This window comes from Macaca mulatta, chromosome 3 (genome assembly GCF_049350105.2).
Source record: "Macaca mulatta isolate MMU2019108-1 chromosome 3, T2T-MMU8v2.0, whole genome shotgun sequence".
Classification (NCBI taxonomy): domain Eukaryota; kingdom Metazoa; phylum Chordata; class Mammalia; order Primates; family Cercopithecidae; genus Macaca; species Macaca mulatta.
In genome coordinates this window covers 1,046,988-1,073,137 of record NC_133408.1, presented here as the reverse complement: position 1 = coordinate 1,073,137, position 26,150 = coordinate 1,046,988, and the positions used below count along the sequence as shown (strand labels likewise).

Genomic DNA, 26,150 nt, shown 5'->3' with positions numbered 1-26,150 from the left:
GACCATATCCAGCATGCCCAAAAGTGTCCTTGTGTTCCTTTTTTTGAGGTCCTCCCTGTTCGGATCCTTTGGCTCTCCCCGTACACTTTAGGGAACCACTGATTTACTTTCTGTCACTTTAGATTAGATTGCATTTTCTAGAATTTTATATAAATGGAATCATACAGCATTTACGTTTATGGTCTGGCTTCTACCACTCTCCATAATTATTTTGAGATTCATTCATGTTCTGTGTCAATAGTTTACTCCTTTTCATTGAGTAATATTTTATTAGATGGATGCACCGCAATTTGTCTATTCACCTGTTGATGTGCATTTAGGTTGTTTCTAGTTTGGGGCTGTTACAAGTAAAGCTGCTATGAATAATCAATCTTGTACAAGTTTTTGCATAGATGGGTACTTTCATTTCTTTTGGGTCAATACCTGGAAGTAGAATGGCTGAATTATATTGTAGGTGTATTTTAACTTCTGTTTTGGGGACCGAGTTTCACTCTGTTGCCCAGGCTAGAGTGCGGTGGCATGATCTTGGCTCACTGAAACCTCCCCATCCTGGGTTCAAGCGATTCTCCTGCCTCACCCTCCCGAGTAGCTGAGATTACAGGCATGTGCCACCATGCCCAGTTAATTTTTGCATTTTCAGTAGAGATGGGGTTTCACCATGTTGTGCAGGCTGGTCTCAAACTCCTGGCCTCAAGTGATCCACCTGCCTTGGCCACCTAAAGTGCTGGGATTACAGGTGTGAGCCACCATGCCCACCCTATTTTTAACTTTTTAGGAAACTGTCACGCTGTTTTCCAAAGTGATTGTACCATTTTACATTCTCATTATTAGTAGTGAGAGTATTCCTCCACACCCTTTTCAACAGTTGGTATTATGCTTAAAAAATTTTAACCATCCCAATAGGTATGTAGAAATACCTCATTACCGTTTCAATTTGCACTTCCCTAATGGCTGATGGTGTGTTGAGCATCTTTTCATGTACCTATTTGCCATCTGTGTATCTTTTTTTTTTTTGAGACGGAGTCTCGCTCTGCTGCCCAGGCTGGAGTGCAGTGGCCAGATCTCGGCTCACTGCAAGCTCCGCCTCCCAGGTTTATGCCATTCTCCTGCCTCAGCCTCCCGAGTAGCTGGGACTACAGGCGCCCGCCACCAAGCCCAGCTAGTTTTTTTGTATTTTTTAGTAGAGACGGGGTTTCACCGTGTTAGCCAGGATGGTCTCGATCTCCTGACCTCGTGATCTGCCTGTCTCAGCCTCCCAAAGTGCGGGGATTACAGGCTTGAGCCACCGCGCCCGGCCCCATCTGTGTATCTCTTTAGGGAAAGTATCTGTTCATACTTTTTGCCTTTTTTTTTTTTTTAATTGTGCTTATTTCCTTTCTTTTTCTTTCTTTCTTTTTTTTTTTTTTTTTTTTTTTGAGATGGAGTTTCACTGTCACCCGGGCAGAGTGCAGTGGTGCAATCTTGGCTCACTGCAACCTCCACCTCCCAGGTTCAAGCAATTCTCCTGCCTCAGCCTCTCGAGTAGCTGGGATTACAGGCACGTGCCACCATGCCTGACTAATTTTTGTATTTTTAGTAGAGACAGGGTTTTGCCATGTTGGCCAGGCTGGTCTTGACCTCCTCATCTCTGCCTGCCTTGGCTTCCCAAAGTGCTGGGATTACAGTGTGAGCCACTGTGGCCAGCCAAATTGTGCTTGTTTTCTTACTGAGTTTTGAGGGTTGTTTATATATTCTAGATACAAGTCATCCCATATGAGGTTTATCATTTGTATTTTCTCCCAGTCTGGCTTGCTTTAACAGTGCCTTTCAAAGAGGAGATGGTTTAAATTTTTATGACATTCAGTTTACCAAATTTTTTAATGGATTGTGCTTTTGTGTCATACCTAAGAAATTTTTGTCTAACCCAGGGTCACAAATGTTTTCTCCTTTATTTTCTTCCAGAATTTTATAGTTTTAGTTTTTACATTTAGCTAAATAGTTCATTTTGAGTTAATTTTAGCATAAGTATCAGGTATGAATCAAAGTTTACATTTTTGTATGTGGCTATTCAGTTGTTCTAGCACCATTTATAATAAAGACCATTCTTTCCCCACCAAGTTCCTTGGCATCTTTAATGAAAATCAGTAGACCATGTTGGAGAGGGAAGGGTCTATTTCTGGGCTCTGTATGTTGTTCCATTTCCTTATTTATCTGTCCTTACACCTTGTATAGCCATGACTACTGTGATTTTCTTAAAATTCTTGAAATTATACAGTTGGAATCCTCCAACTCTGCTTTTTCTCTTTTCTTTTCTTTTTTCTTTTTTTCTTTTTTTTTTTGACAGAGTCTTGCTCTGTCACCCAGGATGGAGTGCAGTGGTGTGATCTTGGCTCACTGCAACCTCTGCCTTCTGGTTTCGAGCAATTCTCCTGCCTTAGCCTCCCAAGTAGCTGGAACTCCAGGCAACTGCCACCACTCTTGGCTAATTTTTTTTTTCTTTACTGCAGGTGCACACCACCAACCTTGGCTAATTTTTGTATTTTTTAGTAGAGACGGGTTTTTGCCATGTTGGCCAGGCTGGTCTCAAAATCAAGTGATCTGCCCACCTTGGACTCCCAAAGTGCTGTAATTACAGGAGTGAGCCACTGTGCCCGTCCCCCGCTTTTTTTTTTTTTTTTTTTTTTTTTAAATAGCGATTCTGTTGCCCAGGCTGGAGTTCATTGACATGATCATGGCTCACTGCAGCCTGAAACTCCTGGACTCAAGCAGTCCTTCCTCTACAGCCTCCTAAGGAGCTGGGACTGCAGGCACAAGCCACCACATCCAGATAATTTTTTATTTTTAAAATTTTTTGTAGAGACAGGGTCTTGCTATGTTGACCAGGCTAGTCTTAAACTTCTGGCCTTAAGCGATCCTCTGCTGCCTTAGCCAACCAAAGTGCTGGGATTACAGCCATGAGTCACTGCTCCCGGCTGGCAAATGACTTCTTTTTTTTTTTGTGAAGAAGTCTTGCTCTTTCACGCAGGCTGGAGTGAGTGGCGCAATCTCGGCTCACTGCAAGCTCCACCTTGGGTTCACACCATTCTCCTGCCTCAGCCTCCCGAGTAGCTGGGACTACAGGCGCCTGCCACCACGCCCAGCTAATTTTTTGTATTTTTAGTAGAGATGGGGTTTCACTATGTTAGCCAGAATGGTCTCAATCTCCTGACCTCATGATCCACCCACCTTGGCCTCCCAAAGTGCTGGAATTACAGGACCATGGCTTCTTAACATTACCATGGAATAGTTGTGACCTCATAAACTTCCTGAAAGGGTCTTAGATGCCCCAGGGGTCCCTGGACCATTTAAAAAACTGCTAGTTTAGGCTGGGCGTGGTGGCTCATGCCTGTAATCCCAGCGCTTTGGGAGGCCGAGGCAGGTGGATCACAAGGTCAAGAGATTGAGACCATCCTGGCCAACATGGTGAAACCCTGTTGCTACTAAAAATACAAAAATTAGCGAGCATGGTGGTGCACACCTGTAGACCCAGCTACTCGGGAGGCTGAGGCAGGAGAATAGCTGTAACCTGGGAGGCGGAGATTGCTGTGAGCTGAGATCACACCACTGCACTCTAGCCTGGCAACAGTAAGACTCTGTCTAAAGCAAAAAAACAAAAACAAAAACAAACTGCTAGCTTAGAACAAGTCCTGTTTCCTGGAAGGCATTCAATAAGTGTTTTCTAAATGAATTAATTCCAAAATGACTGTCCAGTGGGGCCCACACTTGGACGGATTTGTAAGCTCTGATGCATCGTGTGGCTTGTTCTTGGGCCTTAACACCTGTGTCCACTTCTCCAGAGGTTGTGATGTGTCCTGGCCTCAGTGCTCCTCTGTCTTTCCCGTGACAGGTGTCCCTGTGAACAGCAGAGTGTCCTCCAAAATCCAGCAGCTTCTTAACACCCTGAAGAGGCCAAAGCGCCCTCCATTGAAGGAGTTCTTTGTGGATGATTTTGAGGAATTGTTGGAAGGTAAGAGTTGTCCAAATTTGAGCTTCTGTGTTTGTATGAAAAGGGTGGCCATGAAGTTGAGAAACAGGGCAAATGTATATTATACAGGGTTATTGCTATATATATTCTGTTTCCAGACTCAGTGGTCACTGTGTATAATGGTAAATTTAGAATCACATGACTGCTTCCTTTATTTGAGCAGGTAGAAAATTTACTGCTCATATTCAAGTGACTTAGCATTTTGTAAAAATACTTCTAAGGTTTTATTTAACTTACATTATTTAAATTTTTAATTTAAACTTTAACTCTGAAATACTCATCTTGTGGTTTTAAAGTGTTCAATTTTCAGCATAGATTTGGCTGCTTTTCAGAATTTTAGCCTCATATATGAATGAAATACATATTTAGAAAGAAAGAATATACATATATTTTTTAAAAAGAAAACTAGCAAGAAGCAGAAACCAGAAATGAAGCCAGTACAAGCGTGTGAGTGTGTTGTTAGAGCCCCGGGACCCCCGTGCTGGTCCCACTCTCAGACCTTGGCGGTTTGTACAGTGTCACTGCTGGCAGCAGACCAGCCCAGGGTCTCCTCCACACCCCAGGATTAGACAAAGGTTTTAGGAGATTATTTCCCCTTTGTAATCAGATAGTGTGTATTAGTCAGGGTTCTCTAGAGGGACAGAACTAATAGGATAGATGTATATATATAAACGGAGGTGTATTAAGGCATATTGACTCACACCATCACAAGGTGAGGTCCCACAATAAGCCGTCTGCAAGCTGAGAGCAAGGAAGCCAGTCTGAGTCCCAAAGCTGAAGAACTTGGAGTCCAGTGTTCGAGGGCAGGAAGCATCCAGCACAGGAGAAAGGTGTAGGCTGGGAGGCTAAGCCAGTCTAGTCTTCCCACATTCTTCTGCCTGCTTTTGTTCTGGCCACACTGGCAGCTGATTAGATTGTGCCCACCCAGATTGAGGGTGGGTCCGCCTTTCCCAGTCCGCTGACTCAAATGTTAATCTCCTTTGGCAACACCCTCACAGACACACCCAGGAAGAATACTCTGCATACGTCAGTCCCATCAGGTTGACATCAGTATTAGCCATCACGCAGTGCCTTTCAAATTCAGAGTTTGTTGGTGTGAATGCATCTTAGAGCAGTGTTTCTTACCACTTGGGCAAATTTTGGTTATACAGCTCCTGGAAGAAGATTAAAGTAATTCTTTTTAAAGTAAAAAACAAGATTAAAGTAATCTTTTTCCGGGAGCTATATAATCAAATAATCCTTTTTTTTTTTTTTTTTTTTTTTTTTAGAGACAGAATCTTGCTCTGTCACCTAGGCTGGAGTGCAGTGGTACGATCTCAGCTCACTGCAAGCTCCACCTCCTGAGTTCACGCCATTCTCCTGCCTCAGCCTCCCGAGTAGCTGGGACTACAGGCGTCCACCACCACGCCTGGCTAATTTTTCTTTTTTTAAGTAGAGACGGGGTTTCACCATATTGGCCAGGATGGTCTCGATCTCCTGACCTCATGATCCTCAGCCTCCGAAAGTGCTGGGGTTACAGGCATGAGCCACCACGCCCGGCCTATAATCATTTAATCTTTTATGTGTTTTTCTTTGAACATGGTGATAGTTGTTTGGATCCCTAGGCTGACGTGGTGGTTCTGCTTGCTTTCCTCCTGTCTGAGTGGGCCACCAGGTCCTGTCCCCAGGCTACGGATACCTGGCTGTTCACTGCTGTGGTGCCGGGGGTAGTAGAGGTGACATAGACCTGTCCAGAGGTTGGGAAAGTGGGAACCACTCCAAGGTCACCTTTGTCTGTGAGGCTGTGGTCACCAGGATGGTGGGTTGTTTTTAACTTTATTTCACAACCATCATCATCCATGACTAAAGCTCCTGTAATCCTTTGGTTAGTTGTCAGTGATTGTGATGCAAAGATCTAAACAAATTATTGTAAGCTTTTTTATAGTTGGGATTAAAAAACAGTATTATAAACTATGAATGCTTAAAAAGAGAATGTGTTCATGGTGCTCTGAATTGCTGATTTTAAAATTTTGATTTTGCTTGTAGTTCAGCAACCAGATCCAAATCAGCCGAAGCCTGAGGGAAGTGAGACGAGCGTGCTGAGGGGGGAGCCTCTCACTGCAGGTGTCCCCCGACCACCGTCACTGTTGGCCACCTTGCAGCGCTGGGGCACAGCACAGCCCAAATCCCCCTGTCTGACTGCCTTGGATACGACTGGGAAAGCCACCTACACTCTCACCTATGGCAAGTGTTAACAGAAAGCGCTTGTGCTTGTGAGTTAGCTGTGGAATGTCACACACGTATCACAGCATAGACATACAGCTTGACAAATATTCCTGAGAAACCAGCACAGCTGGCAGATCAGTAGAACATTGACCTATATCAACTACCCATTCCTCCAGAGGGCCCCACTTACTGATGCGTGGTGACTGCCATTGCTCTGGGCTCGAGTGTTTCGAGCGTTCTATGTATACATTCTGACCCATGTAGTTTAGTTTCGTCTTGTTTTCAACTTTGTGTAAGGGGAATCATGCAGTATGTATTTTTGTGTATGTGGCATCTTTTGGTTCCATACTATGTTTTCTTTTGTAACACAAATAGTAAGCATGTCTACAGCCTGATGAATCCACAGAGTGGACGTGGTCCTGTCATCAGCACTCCAAGCAGAAGTGTTGCTAGGTTCAGAGCCCCTCACGCCCCCACACATGAAGGGTAACTGCTGTCCTGACTGCGCACACTGTTGGCTTTCCCTGCTTTTAAACAGGTGTTCTTTAGTTTATTCTCATCGAAGGGTATTATTTTATCGTGTGAATATACTAGAACTTATTTACACACTGCCAAGTAGATGGACATTTGTGTCGTTTCCACTTTGGGGCTATTGTATATAGTGCGGTTAGGAGCATGTTTATGTGAGTCTCTTGGTGAGAATATGTAGGTGTTTGTGCCAGGTATAAATGCAGAAGCAGAATTGTTCAGCATTAGGACATACTGCTGAGCAGTTTTCCACAGGCAGTGCAGCAGTTTTCACTCCCACAGCCAGTGAGTACATGAGGAGTTCCAGTTACTCTTTTCTCACCAGCTTGTGATATTGTTTATTTCGTTACAGTCTTTGTTATAGGTGTGTTGTAGCACAGGCTAATTTGCATTTGCCTGGTGACAAATTATTTTCATATGCTTATTGATTGGCATTGCATTGAATCTCTAGTTCAATTTGAATAGAATTAATGTTTTATAGGTTGAGAACATCCCAAATATGAAAATCCAAAATCCAAAATGCTCTAAAATCTGAAACTGCTTGAAGCTGACATGATACTCAAAGAAAAAGGTCATTGAAACATTTTAGATTTCTGATTTTTGGACTTGTGATGTGATGCTCAACTGGGAAGTAAATATAATGCAAATATTCCAAAGCCTAAAAAAATTTGAAATCCCAACACTTCTGATCTCAAGCATTTCAGATAAGGGATACTCAACCTGTATTACAATTATGGAATCTTCCGGTTTATGACTATGGAATGTTTTCCCCTTTTTAAAGGCCTGCTTTAATTTCTCTCAGTGATGTTTTCATACTTTGGAATACAGAAGTCTTGAGCATCTTTTATTAGATTTATTCCTATTACAAGTGCTATAATTTTTCATTTTCTCTACTGATTTGTTGCTTATATATGTAAGTGCAATCTATATTATTATTATTTTAAAATGATGACTTTGTGCCAGGCGCGGTGGCTCACGCCTGTAATCCCAGGACTTTGGGAGGCTGAGGCAGGCGGATCACGAGGTCAGGAGACCAAGACCATCCTGGCTAACATGGTGAAACCCCGTCTCTACTAAAAAAAAGTACAAAAATTAGCCGGGCGTGGTGGCGGGCGCATGTAGTCCCAGCTACTCGGGAGGCTGAGGCAGGAGAATGGTGTGAACCCGGGAGGTGGAGCTTGCAGTGAGCTGAGATCGAACCACTGCACTCCAGCCTGGACGACAGAGCGAGACTCCATCTCAAAATAAATAAATAAAATAAATAAAAATAAAAAATGATGACTTTGTATCCAGTGATCTCACTGAGTTAGCTTATTAGTTCTTCGTTTACTCATAATTAGTTGTTTGTCTATATATCTTTTGTATTATCTGTCTACAAAAATCACATTATTGGTGAACAATGATAGTGTTATTTTGTCCTTTCCAATACTTATACTTTTATTCTTTTTTTTTTTTTTTGCTTTTTTGCACAAGCTAGAACCTCCAGTACAGTGTGAAATAGAACAATGTTGAAGAGTGGGCATTCTTGCCTGTTTTTCCATCTGAGGAAAAGCCTGTGGTAATTAAGTATGATGTTTTCTGTAGTTTTGTTTGCTTGTTTGTTGGTAGAAACTCTGTCAGATTAAGACGGTTCTCTTCTCCTTGTTTGTTAGAAGTTGTTATCATGAGTTGGGACTGAATTTTGTCAAATGCTTTCTCTGCTGCTAGCAAGATGATCATATGGTTTTCCTCCTTCATTAATTTGGTGAATTATTTTGATTAATTTTCTAATGTAAAGCAGCCCTTCATTTGTAGAATAAATCCCACTTGGCTTTAATATTTTACCCTTTTAGCTATACACCCAGGTTTGATTTGCCAATAAGTTGTTTAGGATTTTTACATCTGTTTTCATTAGAAAAATTGTTCTGTAATTTTTAAGAAAGGCGCTCATTGCCAGGCTTTGATGAGTATGGCTAGCTCACAACCTCCAACTGTTAAATCAGCGTTCAAATCTAGGTCATGCTATTGGCAGGGCAGTCCCTGGCCGATGGCCAAGTAAGGCAGTGGGACAAGGGCCTACTTTCTGTTAGCATGGACTTTCCTTATAAACAGCACTGGACTTGTGGAGACCGTCAGTTCTACATTGTGGCTTGACAGCTCCTCCTGCCCAGTCTTGCTACCTGTCTTTTGCTGTCACAGATTTGTATTCTCTAGGAATCCTTTTGACTGCCTGAGCCTGTCTCAGCGTCTGCTTTGCGAAGAACCCAGCCTGTGACACACTTCTTTTTTTTTTTTTTTTAACGTTCTCCTTGGCTTGTAGTTTGTCTGCATTTATATACAGAGTGTAAGATATCACTACCATTGTGTTTATTTTTTTTTTTTTGAGACAAGGTTGTGCCCGGTCACCCAGGCTGGAGTGCAGGGACGTGAGCTCGGCTCACTGCAAACTCCACCCCCCAGGCTCAGGCGATCCTTCCACCTCAGCCTCCCTAGTATCTGGGACCACAGGCACACACCATCATGCTCGGGTACTTTTTTGTATTTTTAGTATAGTCGAGGTCTCGCCGTGTGGCCTGGGCTGGTCTCAAACTCCTGAGCTCCAGCAGTCTGCCTGCCTCAGCCTCCCAGAGTGCTGGGATTACAGGCGTGAGCTCCCATGCCCGGCCCATTGTTTTTTGTTTGTTTGTGTTTTTAATCAGTCGTACATTTCTATTCTTTTACTATGTACATTCCTTCCTGCGATTCTGTATTTTCCTGGGTAATCATTTCCTTCTGGCCTGTGGAACTTCCTGTATGTTCATTATACTGTAGGTTTGCTGGCAACTTCATTTTTTAAGGTTATATTTCGTGGTTATTTATCTTCTTTCAGCAGTGCAAAGGTATGGTTACTGGCTTTTGAGAAGATGCCAGACCATTGTTACTCTCTTGACAGTAATGTGTATGGCTGCTTAAAAAAATGTTCTTTTTCTTTGAATTGCAGCCATCTTACTATGACATATTTAGAGGTGATGTTCTTTGAACATTTCCTGTGATGTTCTTTGAAATTTTCAAGATGTCCACAGGGCTTCTTGAATCTGTAGAATGGTGTCTTCTATCTGTTTGAGAAAAATTATAGCCATCTTCTCTTCCTGTATTGCTTCTTCCTCATTTTTTTCTTCTCTCCTTCTGGGACTCCAGTTACACTTATACTTTTTTCACACATGCAAAGAGCTGTGTATTCCCCTACAACTGCCATTAGCTACCTCCAAAGTATATTTCCTACCTGGTTACTATACTAAAGCTCTCTCAGAATGTGAAGTCAAAACCGTCACATAACACAGTGCTGTACAACAGAGCAGAGCCTTAGATTTTGAGATTTTAAATTTTAAATTTCTGGGATTTCATGAGGAAAACAGAGGTTCTTCCCAAAATGGGGTCTGTGGTGCCTCCTCTGTTTCCCCCAAGGAGTCCCAGGCTGTTAAACCTTGAATATCTGCTTTTAAGCTGACTTTTAACCATAGTGCTCTTTTATTTTTTTATTTTTTTAATTAGTTAATTTTTTTTTTTTTTCCGAGATGGAGTTTTGCTCTTGTTGCCCAGGCTGGAGTGCAGTAGCGCGATCTCAGCTCGCCACAACCTCTGTCTCCCTGGTTCAAGCGATTCTCCTGCCTCAGCTGGGGTTACATGTATGCACCACCATGCCCGGCTAATTTTGTATTTTTATTAGAGACGGGGTTTCTCCATGTTGATCAGGCTGGTCTCAAACTCCTGACCTCAGGTGATCCACCCGCCTCGGCCTCCCAAAGTGCTGAGATTGCAGGTGTGAGCCACCACGCCCAGCATTTTTTTTTTTTTTAATTTATTTTTTAATTTTTTTGAGGTGGAGTCTCACTCTGTCTCCCAGGCTGGAGTGCAGTGGCGTGATCTTGGCTCACTGCAACCTCCGCCTCCCAGGTTCAAGCAGTTCTCCTGCCTCAGCCTCCTGAGTAGCTAGGATTACAGGCGTGCACTTGGCTAATTTTTTGTTTTTCTTTGTATTTTTAGTAGAGACGGGGTTTCATCATGTTGGCTAGGCTGGTCTTGAACCCCTGACCTTGTGATCCACCCATGTGAGCTTCCCAAAGTGCTGGGATTACAGGCATGAACCACTGCACCCAGCCCATAGTGTTTTTTTAAAAAAGTCCTTTTAAATCTCTTATTACCCAACTTCAGCCAGCATTTACGGCCAATATTTCTGAGTTTGGAACTTTACCAAAGGTAACCTCCTAGGTGAAAACAATAAACCTTAGCCAATAAGCTGTAGTATTGGGCACTTGGACTATTCCCAGAAGTCCAGAGCATCTAATTCTGAGCTTGCAAAGGTTTTTAACTGCTCGAGATAACCTTTAGAGCTAACTACAACACGAACCCTCAAATTGCTGTTCACTCGATGGTGGAAACCAAGAGAAAGTACCTCCATGTAGTTACAAGTCAACTCCCAAGGACATTTTTCAACATGTGGTCTCTGGGCAAGATGAAGGAGCAGACAGTTGCCCTGAGTAACAGAAAAGATGGAAAAGAGAAAGGGAGAAAAGCATTGCCTATAGCAGGATGGGAAAGGTGAGGAGCTCAGGGAGGCCAGAGAAAGACCCACCCATTGCAGCGACACTGAATCAAAAGTTCAGGTGGCCATTTGTCAGTAATGAAGGGCTCTTTTCCAGCAGTCCCATCAGCTCTGGAGTTTCCCCTTTTGGGGAGAAAAAATGCTCCCATGTTCCATGATCCTGTACATGCCTAACCTTGTCACCCAAAGTGGTCAGCAAAGAGTGCAAGGCAGATTAATCCAAAGAGAATAGTGGTTAACGTTCTGTAGTGCCAGATCCATTCTTGGCCGAGAGGGACTTTACTGAAGGGGGGCCTCTAACCCCCTGTATCTTAGGAAGGACTGTAACCTTCCCAGGTTGGGCCTTGAACGCAGGTTTGTTCAAGTGCCCTTGCCTTTTATTAAGAGGGGCCTTTAACCCACTCTGTCTTAGGAGAAATTCTGACTCCCCTAAGTTGGGCCTCTAACCCAGTTCCATCCTTTACCCCGGTAAATGCACCCTACTTACCCAAAGTCGGCCATTTGGTGCTGTGGTCTTACTTCCTTCAGGTCGGGGGTCTCCTCAGTATTACCCCTTTGGAATTCACCAGGAAGATGTTACCAGAAAGGGATCCTGTTCAGACCCCAAGAGAGGCTTCTTGGACCTTGTGCAAGAAAGAATTCAGGGCAAGTCAATATAGTAAAGTGAAAGCAAGTTTATTAAGAAAGCAAAGGAATAAAAGAATGGCTACTCCCTAGGCAGAGCAGCTGCACGTTTTCTAATATAGGATCATTTATAGGAATTTTTTATATTATATTCTGGATACCAGCCCTTTGTCAGTAATACCTTTCAAGAGTTCTGTCCCACTTTGTGGCTGGCTTTCCACTAATGGTAGCTTAGTGAACAGAAGTTCTATCCATCTTCTTTTCTTGCATGATTTTTGCTTTTTGCTTTTTTGTTTTGTTTTGTTTGTTTTTTGAGACAGTGTCTCACTCTGTTGCACAGGCTGGAGTGCAGTGGCGTGATCTTGGTTCTCTGCAGCCTCTGCCTTCCAGATCAAGCGATTATTATCCCTCAGCCTCCCAAGTAGCTGGGACTACAGACGTACACCACCAGGCCCGGCTAATTTTTTGTATTTTTAGTAGAGTCAGGGTTTCACTGTGTTGACCAGGCTGGTCTTGAACTCCTGACCTCAGGTGATCCACCTGCCTTGGCCTCCCAAAGTGCTGGGATTACAGGCGTGAGCCGCCATGCCTGGCCCGATTTTTGCCTATTGTGTTCTCCTTAAGTGCTGTTTCCCTTGGCTGAGATCAAAACATTATTCCATTAATTTGGGAAAATGCTGTTGTTTTGCTGTTCACATTTCGGTCTGCCATTCACCTGGAATGCGTTTTTGTGAATGGTGTGGGACTGGGTTCCAGGGTTCATTGCTAAAGAAGGATAACCAGCTGTCCCGTTCTGATCTAAGGAGAAGACAGCCCTTGCCCCACTCCTCTGTGGTGGCACATGAGTCCTCAGTGAGTTGTCCACACACGGGTGGATCTGTTTTGCTGTTCTCTGTTTTATTTCATTGATTTGTATTCTATTCTTTGTGCCCATACCACACTCTCTTGATTGCCGTAGTTTTATAGTAAGTCTTGACATCTGTAGCGAAAGCCCGCCGTCTTGTTTTCTTCAAGAGCATCTTGCATGCTCACTGTGGCAGCACATACACTAAAACTGGAATGATGCAGAGAAGATGAGCATGGTATCTGTGCGAGAATGACACACATTTGTGAAGTGTTCCATATTAAAAAAAAAAAAGAGTGTCTTAGCAATTCTTACCCTGTGCATTTCAGGATCCACTTTAGAATGAGCTTGTCAGGTGTCACAGTATACTTACTGAGATTATGAGCATTGCTTTGAATGAGTCTAAAGAGAATTAATGCCTTTTCATTATTATTGTTGTTGTTGTTATTATTATTATTATTATTATTTTGAGATGGAGTTTCGCTCTTATTGCCTGGGCTGGAGTGCAATGGCGTGATCTCAGCTCACTGCAACCTCCGCCTCCCAGGTTCAAGTGATTCTTCTGCCTCAGTCTCCTGAGTAGCTGGGATTACAGGCGCCTGCCACCACGCCCGGCTAATTTTTTGTATTTTTAGTAGAGATGGGGTTTCACCATGTTGGCCAGGGCTGGTCTCGAACTCCAGACCTCAGGTGATCCACCTGCCTAGTCCTTCCAAAGTGCTAGGATTACAGGCGTGAGCCACCGCACCCGACCACCTTTCCATTACTGAGTCTTCCAGCCCTTGGACATCTGTCCCTCCATTCAAATATTTTTTACTTTATCTCAGTAATGTGTAATTTTCTGTGGGGAGATTTTGCATATTTCTTGTGACAGTCTCAGGTACTTAGTGTGTATGTGTTTTAATTTTGCGGTGGATACTTTCATCAAAAATTTTTATTTACTTTTTTTTTTTTTTTTTGAGACAGAGTTTTGCTTTGTTGTCCAGGCTGGAGTGCAGTGGCACGATCTTGGCTCACAGCAACCTCCGCCTCCTGGCTTCAAGCAATTCTCATGCCTCAGCCTCCTGAGTAGCTGGGATTACAAGTGTCTACCTCCACACCCTCCTGATTTTTTGTATTTTAGTAGAGACGGGGTTTCACCATCTCACCCAGGCTGGTCTTGAACTCCTGAGCTCAGGCAATCTGCCCATCTTAGCCTCCCAAAGTGCTAGGATTACAGGTGTGAGCCACTGCGCCTGGCCTATTTACTCTTTATTGCTAGTATGTAGAAATCAAATTGTGTTTTTATGTTGATATATTTGGCAGCCTTGCTGAATTCAGTTATGGAAGATTCATAAACTACATCATCATGTCATCTGCAAATAATGGTAGTTACATTTCCAGTTGTTCAGCTTTTTCTCCCCTTTTGCATGGGCTAAGCCTTTCAGTAAAATGCTGAAAACAGACATCCTTAGCTTACTTCTCTCAGAGGGGAAGCTTTCAATAGCCAACCATTATGATATTTCCTGATGGATTTCTAAAGATGCTCCTTTTCACATTAAGGCGGTATATTTCCTTTTCTGAGTTTAAGAAGGATTTCAAAAATCATTTAAAATCATTTTAAAATCATGAATGATTTAAATTGCTTTTATTTTCTTCCATGTATTGATATGATTGTTTTATTTTTCACCTTTATTTTGTTAATATGGCAAATTATGTTGATTTTCTGTTGAACCTCTTTACATTCCTGGGATAAAACTGACTTGGTCATGATGCATTATTCTTTTTATGTACAGCTGGATTCAGTTTGAAATTCTTTATGCATTACAATTATTAACACCTTAAATTGACTTTTTAAAATAGGCTAAAACAGTGGTTTGAGTTGAGTTTTGTCTTTGTTTGTTTGAGAGGGAGTCTCACTCTCGCCCAGGCTAGAGGACAGTGGCACGGTCTTGTCTCACTGCAACCTCTGCCTCCTGGGTTCAAGCAGTTCTCCTGCCTCGGCCTCCTGAGTAGTTGGGATTACAGCATGTGCCACCACTCCCAGATAATTTTTTGTATTTTTAGTAGAGATGGGGTTTCACCGTGTTGACCAGTCTGGTCTCGAACTCCTGACCTCAGATGATCCACCCACCTCGGCCTCCCAAAGTGCTGGGATTAAAGGCATGAGTCACCGTGCCTGGCCTAGTATTTTTTTTTTCCTCGTTCATTCCTCAGGTCCCCCAGTTCACTTACTTCATAGTGTTGCACCTGAGCTTCATCTTATTACACGGGAAATTGAGCGCTCACTTGCAGGGCATGGCTGCTCAACCTGCTTGCAGTTGTACTGCAGGGACTTGAAGGGCTCAATAATGACTTTGTGTTGCTTCTTTGATAGGCTGCTTGGTGGGGGTGTGTTAAGGCTTCTGCAGGTGTGGGGCTTAGACTCATATTTCTCAGTCTTCCTGTCCCATGGTCACCCCTGCCTCGTGTCATCCTCTCCCGACACCCCCCGTCCTCTAGGCTTTTCCTTTCTCTGGTGTCCTGTCTTCCTCAGTGAAGCTCTCCCCTATTGAGTGCTTATGAACATAGCAGCTGTGCCAGGAGGGTGTGTGATGGGAAGGGCCTTGGAGTAAGAGCTGGTTCTCCCCTATTGAGTGCTTGTGAACGTAGCAGCTGTGCCAGGAGGGTGTGTGATGGGAAGGACCTCGGAGTAAGAGCTGGTTCCTGGGCCCTGTGGCTGGTGTGAAGTCCCGATGGCTTTCCAAGTAAAGAATGGATGGCATTGATACCCGGATCACCTTTGGATCTGTTGCTTTTGTTTATATTGTCTCTTGATTTTTGGTCAGGGGAACTTCTCTTTGGGGATGCCTAGTATTTTAACATCTTAAATTTAACGTATTAAATTGGGAATTTAACATGTTAAAATAAAGATATGACCCATTTCGGCCGGGCGCGGTGGCTCAAGCCTGCAATCCCAGCACTTTGGGAGGCCGAGACGGGCGGATCACGAGGTCAGGAGATCGAGACCATCCTAGCTAACACAGTGAAACCCCGTCTCTACTAAAAAATACAAAAAAATAGCCAGGCAAGGTGGCGGGCGCCTGTAATCCCAGCTACTCGGGAGGCTGAGGCAGGAGAATGGCGCAAACCCGGGAGGCGGAGCTTGCAGTGAGCTGAGATCCAGCCACTGCACTCCAGCCTGGGCCACAGCGCCAGACTGCGTCTCAAAAAAAAAAAAAAAAGATATGACCCATTTCATGAATTGTTGTGAAGATTAAATGAATTATGTACTACTCTTACAAATGATGTAATTGAGGGATATTTAATGTCATGAAAATCCATTTACACTGCAGTATTAATTGGAAAAGTAGGGTGAAGTATCTCATTTCTTGAAAATTATGCAGACATGTATACGTGCTTATATGTGTATAGTTGTATATGTGTGCACACATATGTACATATACATATGTATACCAAATACTGACTTTTTTCTGCTGGCTTTTTTTTTCTTTTTTTAAACAGTGTCTCTGTTGCCCAGGCTGGCTCTCACTACAACCTCCACCTCCCAAGTTCAAGCAGTTCTTGTGCCTTAGCCTCCCGAGTAGCTGGGATTACAGGCGCATGCCACCACGCTGAGCTAATTTTTTGTATTTTTAGCAGAGAGGGGGTTTTACCATGTTGGCCAGGCTGGTCTCAAACATCTGGCCTCAAGTGATCTGCCTGCCTCGTCCTCCCAAAGTACTGGGATTACAGGTGTGAGTCATTGCACTTGGCCTCTGCTGGCTCTTCTGTAGTCCAAATTTTCTATAATAAAATCCTGTTTTGTTTTTGTATTAAGAAAAATAAATCTGTAAGTTATTTTTAAGAGCCAACAATGATGTTCCTTACAACATTGTGCAGAATAGTTATTAGATGGAAACTACCTAAATTTCCACTAATGGGATTATGGTATATTATGGGGTATTTTGGTTTCTACATTAAATGTTAATTATTTGTTTCTTAACTTTTACATTGCTTAGTGTTTTTATTTTGTTTTAGGTAAACTTTGGAGTCGGAGTTTAAAACTAGCTTATACTCTACTTAATAAACTGACAAGTAAGAACGAACCTCTGCTTAAACCTGGAGACAGAGTAAGTAACTAGAATGTCACTTTGTTGGAATGAGCAAAAGCAGAGACTTCGATAATCTGTTTCATTGAAATTAGTGTTCCATCATTTAGTTAGAATTACAGCATTAATAAAAGGGATTTAAAATCAGCAGTGAATGCTGGACGCGGTGGCTCATGCCTATAATCTTAGCACTTAGGGAGGCCGAGGCGAGCGGATTGCCTGAGCTCAGGAGTTTGAGACCAGCCTGGGTAACATGGCAAAACCCTGTCTCTATTAAAAATACAAACAATTAGCTGGGCATCGTGGTGCGTGCCTGTAATCCCAGCTACCTGGGAGACTGAGGCATGAGAATCGCTTGAACCTGGGTGGTGGAGGTTGCAGTGAGCCAAGATCTTGCCACTGCACTCCAGCCTGGCGACAGAGTGAGAGTCCGTCTCAAAACAAACGACAACAAAATCAGCAGTGAAAAATATGGCAAAGTGGCCGGGCGCGGTGGCTCAAGCCTGTAATCCCAGCACTTTGGGAGGCCGAGACGGGCGGATCACGAGGTCAGGAGATCGAGACCATCCTGGCTAACACGGTGAAACCCCGTCTCTACTACAAAATACAAAAAAACTAGCCGGGTGAGGTGGCGGGCGCCTGTAGTCCCAGCTACTCGGGAGGCTGAGGCAGGAGAATGGCATGAACCCCAGGAGGTGGAGCTTGCAGTGAGCTGAGATCCGGCCACTGCACTCCAGCCTGGGCGACAGAGCAAGACTCCGTCTCAAAAAAAAAAAAAAAAGAAAAATATGGCAAAGTTTGTGATGTAGAGTAAAGCAACATTCTTTTCCTGCACTCATTGTTTGTCCAGTGTTTCTTCATCTTCTTTTCTGTTTGACTTCATATATGTTAATATTAAAAATGTTAGATTCCAGAGCTTAGAATTTATGAATTAAAATCTAAAGTTCTGAAACCTTGCTATGAAACTCTGTATTTTTATCTCTTTCCCTATTCTATGTGTCCAGGTAACCTCCTTGTACCTATCTGCCAAAATGGGATGCTAGAGGCTTATTCTCTTGTGCTACACTGCCCTATATGGCTTTTGGGGCTATTTAAATTAGCAAAAATTAAATAAAATAAAAAATACAGTTTCTCAGTTGCACAAGCCACATCTCAGGGGCTCAGTAGGAGTGTGGCTCGTAACTACAGTATTTATAGCTCATAGGTAGAACATTTCCGTCATCATAGAAAGTTCTTTGGGGCAGTACTGCTGTCGGGAAGCTGGCCCGGACCCGAGGGCCTCTGGTACACTGGAAAGTCCAGGGTGGAAAACAGCTGAGAACATGGTGAAAATCAATACACCAGTGAAATCCCGTAGTGAGAAGGTCACCTGTGTCAGATCACCCAACAAGTGAACTGCAGGTTAACAAGCTGGCAGGCGGTTCCAAGTAACTCTTTCAGTGCCTAACTCTTGTATGTGAACTATTAGCCAAGGACTTTTAAGAAGGAAATGTCAGTATGAGAGAAAATATCAAAAGACAAAGAAAAGGAAAGACGGGAGGGAGTGAGAAAGAGAGAGACAAGAAAAGTAAGGAAGGAAGGAAAGAGGAAGCAAACTTGAAGGAAAGCTAGATATAGAAAACAATGTTTCTAAAAAGTGAATATTAATATTCTTGGAAATCAGATGAAGATGTTTCATAAGTCAAGAAAAGGATGCCAGTAGGAAAGAGAGATGGAGAGTTTAGTAAAATAGGACAAAAAGACTCGATCAAGAAGACTCAACACGTGACTGATAACTGGAGTCCAGAAAGAGAAAGGAGAACAGAAAGTGAAACATTTTAAATGAATATAGTAATTCAGGACAATATCTCAGACCTGGAGAGTGTAACTATTCAAGGATATACACCAAACACATGCCCATAATATTGCATAATACTGGGGTACAGAAAAGAATCCCAGAGCATTCAGGGGAAAAGTAGGATGTACACAAAGGATCAGCAATGACAGTGGCTTTTGGGATTTCTCATTGGTAAAACTGGAAGAGAGTGGAGTGATGCTTCAAAAATTCAGAGGGAATACAATTTTTAACTTACAATTCTATTCCCAGAGATTCAACAGATTTGAGAATGGTATAGCCATTTTCAGACATGCAGGACTCAGAAACGTTTGGCTCACGAGCACTTTCTTGGCGAGTTCTTAGAAGATGTCCCTCAGCCACATGAGTGAGTAGGGTGCAAGCAGGGGGACCACAGTGGATATCCCCAGGACGATCACTGGCAGCAGTCCAGGGAGCAGCACAGCCACCATCAGGAGAACCGAGACCCCAGGGTGGGGTGGAGTCCTCAGCACCCACCATCAGGAGAACTGGGACCCCAGGGTGGGATGGAGTCCTCAGCACCCACCATCAGGAGAACTGAGACCCCAGGGTGGGATGGAGTCCTCAGCAGCAGGGGACATTCACGGCTCTCCTGAGTGGGTGGTTATTTGGAAAATGATACTGAAGGGTATTTGACCCATCTGAGGGAATATTTTAAAACAAATTAGCTAGAGAATACACAGAAAGCAACACAAGTAGAAAGAAAAGAAAGGAAATGTGTACTTGGCTATAAAAATGTAAACAGTTTAAGAATAATACTTTATGATATGTTGTGCTCATAGATGAGATTTTATGTAACGCTTTAGAATGAATTTAAGGATCACTAATTTTCTTGAAAAGCTTTCTTACAAGGATAAAGACTTTCAGATGCTTTCTTGACTTACAAGAGAATCTCCGTGGTTAGGTGAATCATAATAAAATTGACAAGGTCACAGTGATTGAGTTGAAGAAACTGGTGGCAAATTCTGCCTCCTATAATATTACACTTTATAAAAGTGAACAGAGCTCTTCGTAACAAATTCTGTAAAAATATACTTTCCCTACCAAACATCTAGTCTCAAGGTTATAGGTTACAGTTCTGGGCAACCACTATTAAAACCAAATTTTGAAGGAGAACCTTGCCCTTTTCAACAAACAAACTTGTTAGAAACTAAATTTCCAGACCTCAAGTATAGAATATAGATACGGCTTAAATTTTGTCTTACAAAGTGAACGCTTACTGGTTATTCATTGTTGTGTGTTCTCAAAGGCCCTAAGTCAGCAGTCTCTACTCAGTTAAATAGCTATTTGGACTAGTCCCTTATGGTTTCAAGCACAATTATTACAATATTTGGGGCTTACAAAAATTTTATTTTGTAACTAGCTTTTAATTTAACTAGATTCTGTAAAAATTGGAAATTTGGAATATTCATTTCTTTGTACTGTTGTAGGTGGCGCTTGTGTTTCCGAATAGTGACCCTGTGATGTTCATGGTTGCATTTTATGGATGTCTCCTGGCGGAGCTGGTTCCTGTCCCCATAGAAGTGCCATTAACGAGAAAGGTAGCAAACCCATGGCTCAGGTCCCACATGGTTCACTTCTGAACTTCATACCAGCGGTATCTTACTTCCTTTTCACTGAGTGTGGGCAGGCAGCAAGCAGCTGTCTTGACAGAGGAGAGGAAGCTAGCGGTCGACAGGCTGGCCAGGACTCAAGAGAAATCAGATGCCGTTTGGTCTGACTCTCTTCTTGTTGGTGAGAGGGTCCCTGAGAACCGTTTTGCTGGTGATGCTCCCACACCACACTCCTATGAGGTGGAGCTGTTCTATCATCTACATGAATTTCCCAACAGAAATGATAGCCAGTTTTTCCTTTAATGAATAGAATTATGGTTCAATAAGATTTTGTTAAACTTTTCCTCAAAACCATATGTTTATAGAAAATAACTATTATTTCTTAGGGATAAATGTATCATTACAGTGATATAGCTCACTTCTCAGTGGCAGTTTTGAATAAACGAGATGGAAATTATCTTGTGTTTCTATTCACTTACACGACAGTAAGCAGTTTCTGTTGCTGATAAATTATTAATGTGCGGTCTTGCTTATCTAGGTATCTATAACATTTTGAATATAAATATCAATAATCTGATTACTGAAAAAAAATATCATTTAGGAGTAGACAATGCCTGTATTTGAGAAAATCGGCTTTCTGTCATCTTGTCCCAGAATTCAGGCAGTTGTTAACATGAGCATTATCCACAAATATTCAAGAATCCCAAAAGTAAAATTAGCAATTAAAACTAGTGTATCTCAAAGGATAATATATTATGAGCAGGTATTTGAATGCAGTGATTCTTAGGAGTAAAACTAGAGATTTGTCAAATTTATATGAAGAAAATGACAAAATACTGCTGAGGGACACAGAAGACTTGGCTACAAGGAAACGTGTTTCTGTGTGGAAATAATATTGTTAAGGACCAGGCCTCTCCAGATTAATTTGTAAATTTCAAACATGATTCAATAGAAATTTCAATGCCATTAATTTTGGAGTTTGTTAAAAATGCTTCTAAATGTCATTTGTAAGAATGAACTTTGAGAAATTAGCCCATTAAACTTTATATTTCACCACAAATAGAAAGCAAAATTATCTTTTAAATTTAAACATAGTTGTCACATTTTAATGAAGTATTTCCATGAAAAGATCGTATATATCAATAATAGGACTGAATTATTTTGGAAGTTTTGTGAGGGATGAAAAAAGATCTGTTCTGTGCATGGCCTGGAGCACCAAGGGTCTGGGTCTGGGTCTGCTGTGGGCACCCCACCCCACACTGTCACTCTGCTTTCTGCAGGACGCAGGCAGCCAGCAGGTCGGGTTTCTGCTGGGCAGCTGTGGAGTCTCCTTAGCCCTGACCACAGACGCTTGTCAGAAAGGCCTCCCCAAGGCACAGACGGGAGAAGTGGCAACTTTCAAAGGTGAGGCCTCCCAAGGGAAGAGGAGTCAGTGTTCTGACTGTGGTCTGTGTTAAATGCATGGTGTTCCAGAAATTAAACATGACTGGATCTTCAGCAAAAGTGATCCCTTGTTCAAGGCCTTGGTGAATCTCGGTTTTCATCTGGCTTCATGTCTCGACCTACACTGTCTGATATGGTAGCCACTGGCCGGATGTACCTTTTTAAATTACATAAAATGAATTGAGACTAAAACTCGCACTCGCACTCCTTAGTCACTCAGTAGCTAGTGCTGCTTGTTGGAGGCGCAGGCTTGGAGTGTGGGGAGCAGATGCCGCTCTGACTGCTGGCTGTTGTGTCCTGTCTGCGTGTCACAGGTTGGCCTCCCCTCTCCTGGCTGGTGATTGATGGGAAGCATCTAGCCAGGCCCCCCAAGGACTGGCACCCTCTGACCCAGGACACAAGGACTGGGACCGCCTACATTGAGGTAATGACCGTTCCTAACTCAGAGCATCTAAAAACGTGTCCCACAGGCTTAAGTCGTGCTTTTCCTAAGAATATAAGTTACTATTCTTTTTTGTTGAATTTCGGCCTAAGAGTTTTATCTCTGCCCCAGAAATACAGTGTCATATAGATGGTTGCTCAGACCCTTCCAGGTTTCTCTCTTATCTCATTCTCTCCTAACTGGCTCCCTCGGGATGCAGACAGTTATGAGGGAGCCCATGGCGCATCATTGCCCTCGGGCACCTGCCCAAAGGAGCCACAACTTCCACTGAAGCATCCCCTCAGGGGCCAGGGCTTGCCATGCACCTGGGCCTAGCAAGATGATTAGAGGAGAGACACTGACCACTTCTTTTGAAGATTCTGTCAGTCTCCATTCTGTCTGTTGTCACCTCTAGAAATACCACATCATGTTTTTTTCCTTGAAATCTTTCAGTATAAAACCAGCAAAGAAGGCAGTACGGTGGGGGTCACAGTGTCCCACGCATCCCTGCTGGCACAGTGCCGGGCTCTGACCCAGGCGTGCGGGTACTCAGAAGGTAAGGGCTCTCAGGGATGGGGTGGTGGCCCCTCCAGCCTCACACAGACACCTGACCTACCTCATTATGTGACTGTCGCTGCACCTGTCAAAACCACCCCGGGTGCCTTTGCCCATTAGTCCAGGTCTTGCCAGGTAGGGAGATGCACCGTCGTTAGCATGCTTATGGGGTCTCTGTGGTTGTGCTGGCCAGGAGGGCACACGGCGTCTCTTAGCAGAGTCCATGCAACCCCATCAGGCTTGTTTTCAGTAAATGCACATGGATGTTGGTTTTATGGAACATGGAAGCTATATCCCACTGATACATTTATACACAGTGCTGGGTTCACAGGCCTGCCCTGGGGGGCTGGCTTACTCTGTGACATACTGAGGGTCAGGGTATTCATTCAAAAAGAGGAAAACACTTTTAGTTTTCTATTACTGTATCTGTGACTGTAGTTTTGACCTTAGCTGTCATGCATATAAATATATGATTTATATTTTATATTTATCTTTATAAATATATAACATATATTTATATTTTTATAAATATATAACATTTATATTTTTATAAATATATAACATTTATATTTTTATAAATATATAACATTTATATTTTTATAAATATATAACATTTATATTTTTATAATATATGGTTTATCTATATTATGATTATAGATGATCTCTTGGTAAAGTATAGTCAGCACCTGATTTACTTCAAATGTCATATACTTAGGGAAGTATTTTTAAATTAATATTATTTAATTGATAAGTACTAATTGTATATATTTATGGGGTACACCGTGACAGATAATTTAAAAAACTGTAAAAATGGACTCATAGTAGTTTTCTTACATTGTAATACTGGAACTGAACAAAGCTACAAAGTGAAATTGAGTGGTTTAAATATCTAAAATATAGGTGTTTAGGCCAGGTGCAGTGACTCATACCAGTAATCCCACTACTTTGGTTTGCTAAAGCAGGAGGAACACTTGAGGTCAAGAGTTTAAGACCACCCTGTACGACATAGTGAGACCCTGTCTCTACAAAAAAAGGGAGAAATTTTAAATAAAATTTTAAAAAAGAAAAAAAATAGGTGTTTAAAAGCAAGGGGGTAAGTTGAGGGCACAGCTAAAGCTTTTACTGGAGATTTGGAAAATGATTTTAGGTATTTTTTAAGGGCTTTATTAAGTTTAAAAAGTTAGATCTTTCAGATCAAGCCCCATGACTTTGTCTTCAGCCCAGAGCTAATCTTACATATGTCACCTATAATTTGGGTTCTTTAGCCAGGCGTGGTGGTGTGTGCCTACAGTCCCAGCTACTCGGGAAGCTGAGGTAAGAGGACCGCCTACGCCCAGGAGTTTTGGGCTGTGCCAACCAGGTATCTGCACGAAGTTTGGCAGCAACATGGTGACCTTCTAGGAGTGGAGAACCACCAACTTGCTAAGGAGAGGAGAACCGACCCAAGTAGGAAAGGGAGCAGGTCAAAACTCCCGTGCCGATGAGTAATGGGATTGTGCCTATGATTATCCACTGCACTGCAGCCTGGCAACATAATAAGATCCCGTCTCTAAATAATAACAATAATAATTTGTGTTCTTTAGCCAACAGAGAAAGGATGTTTATAGTACTGTTATTCATAGTGCAATAGCATTTCCTGGCACACAAATCAAACCTCTCCTATTCACCTTTGGAGTGCTGTGGCCTTTGGCGAGAAGCCAGGTCTGCCCATAGCCCCAGGCTCTGCCTTTCTGCCTGTGTGAGGTGGGAGCCAGATCTTAGAGAGGACTTGGCCGAGTGCTCTGAGCAGAGAGCTGTGCTGGGAACCCTCAGTACTGCTCTCCACTCCAGCGTCCTAAAATGTGTTAGCTGCGTGTCTCTGGATGAGAAAACGGGCAGAGGAAGAGTGACTTTCTGAAGGGTGATGTGAACCACCAGCTCTTATAGAGGAGAGATGCCGGATCACGGTCTCTGGGTGTGAGAATTGAGGAGATGTGTAGAGTTGAGAAGTAAGAATATCCCTGACAGTTTTTCATCCCCACCTCTTGATTCTGAAAAGAATACCCCATCAAAATACCTGATGAAAAGATGTGGAGAGGCTGGGCGCAGTGACTTAACGTCTGTAATCCCAGCACTTTGGGAGGCCAAAGCGGGCAGATCACTTGAGGTCAGGAGTTTGAGACCAGCCTGGCCAACATGGTGAAATCCCTTCTCTAGTAAAAATACAAAAATTAGCCGGACATGGTGGCGCATGCCTGTAGTCCCAGCTACTTGGGAGGCTCAGACGGGAGAATTGCTTGAACCTGGGAGGCGGAGGTTGCAGTGAGCTGAGATTGCTCCGTTGCACTCCAGTCTGGGCAACAGAGTGAGACTCCATCTCAAAAGAAAAGGAAAGAAAAGATATGGTGACACCTTGTACAGCTTCTTCAGTATGTGATGTTCCCGTGCCTTGTGATTAGTGCTCAGCATGGTTCTCGGTGTTAGTTGCATGACTTTCTACTTTTATGTGTTTCCAGTAATAGATAACCAAGATTATTATTAATTGGTATGTGGTATTTGGAAATGCTATATCTGTTCCCTGAAACTTACGTGTTGATGATGTACTCACCTCAGAATTTCTCTAGAAAATGCATAGGGCTTATTGAGAGGGTTGCTCAGTGGTTTAACCTTCTTTGTCTACTTGCAGCGGAAACATTAACAAATGTGCTGGATTTCAAAAGGGATGCTGGTCTGTGGCATGGAGTGTTAACAGTGAGTGTTGTTTGCTGATGACTAATTGTTGGAACAAGGGATTGAGATGAACCCAAGCCTCTGCCTGAAATGTTGGGAGAGTACATTGGTTTTGTTTTGCTTTTTCTGGTGTGGCTCGGGCCCACTCGCCCTGAGCGTGTCTGCTCCCCCCCAGAGTGTCATGAACAGGATGCATGTGGTCAGCATCCCCTACGCGCTGATGAAGGCCAACCCACTCTCCTGGATCCAGAAAGTGTGCTTCTATAAAGGTAACGGATACCATCGTCACGGCACTCACCCTTCTTTAGAGAAATCTCTTGGAACTGACCTTTGGTGATTAAGAACAAATAAAGCTGAGATGTGGAACTGCAGATGTAGGCTGAGGAGCCGTGGGATGTCTTTCTTGGTCATACCCCTGCCCAGGAGTATGGGGGCTTTCTCTGCCTCGGGCATAGCCCTCAGGGTTTCATGGGTGATGTGGTAAGTAGGGCCACTTGGTGGGGTCTGGGCCTTGCTTCTCTCAGCAGTTGAGGTGCCTCTGGGGACCAAGCAGGAGGCCCCAGCATGGCCACACCTGCACAGTTGGCAGTCTGTGTCTCTGCCCTGTGGAGCTCAGTGGCACTTTACCAGCCACTGAGGCACTGGATCACCTGGGTCACCCATGTTGCCTTGTTCTACCTGCTGGGCTGTGCCCCTCTGGACATGTCTCAGAGCAGTGTGGAGCAGCAGCTGTCTCTTGTCTGTCCTGCTTTATGGAGGGAGACTGAAACTTGGGTGGG

General features: G+C 43.2%; 1 protein-coding gene and 1 non-coding gene across 20 annotated transcripts in view; both read left to right on the top strand.

Moving 5' to 3' along the window:
• DIP2A (disco interacting protein 2 homolog A) overlaps positions 1–26,150 on the top strand; it is a 110,378-nt gene that overhangs the window by 51,804 nt on the left and 32,424 nt on the right. For 17 of the 19 annotated variants that reach the window (XR_013414726.1, XR_013414725.1, XM_077995282.1 and 14 more), the window contains 9 exons: positions 3,866–3,985; positions 6,029–6,226; positions 16,765–16,856; positions 20,121–20,231; positions 21,524–21,647; positions 22,001–22,110; positions 22,561–22,663; positions 25,328–25,392; positions 25,547–25,640. Coding sequence is in view for 17 of the 19 variants with exons in the window: in XM_077995282.1 (XP_077851408.1) it covers positions 3,866–3,985; positions 6,029–6,226; positions 16,765–16,856; positions 20,121–20,231; positions 21,524–21,647; positions 22,001–22,110; positions 22,561–22,663; positions 25,328–25,392; positions 25,547–25,640 (1,017 nt within the window). In the remaining 2 variants the exon portion in view is untranslated. Of the gene's footprint in view, positions 1–3,840; positions 3,986–6,028; positions 6,227–16,764; positions 16,857–20,120; positions 20,232–21,523; positions 21,648–22,000; positions 22,111–22,560; positions 22,664–25,327; positions 25,393–25,546; positions 25,641–26,150 lie in introns of all 19 variants that reach the window. The other 2 variants (XM_077995278.1, XM_077995283.1) reach the window with 2 other exon arrangements.
• LOC114677190 (U6 spliceosomal RNA) lies at positions 12,946–13,050 on the top strand. Its single transcript, XR_003728491.1, has one exon. It is a non-coding gene; the product is annotated as a U6 spliceosomal RNA (small nuclear RNA).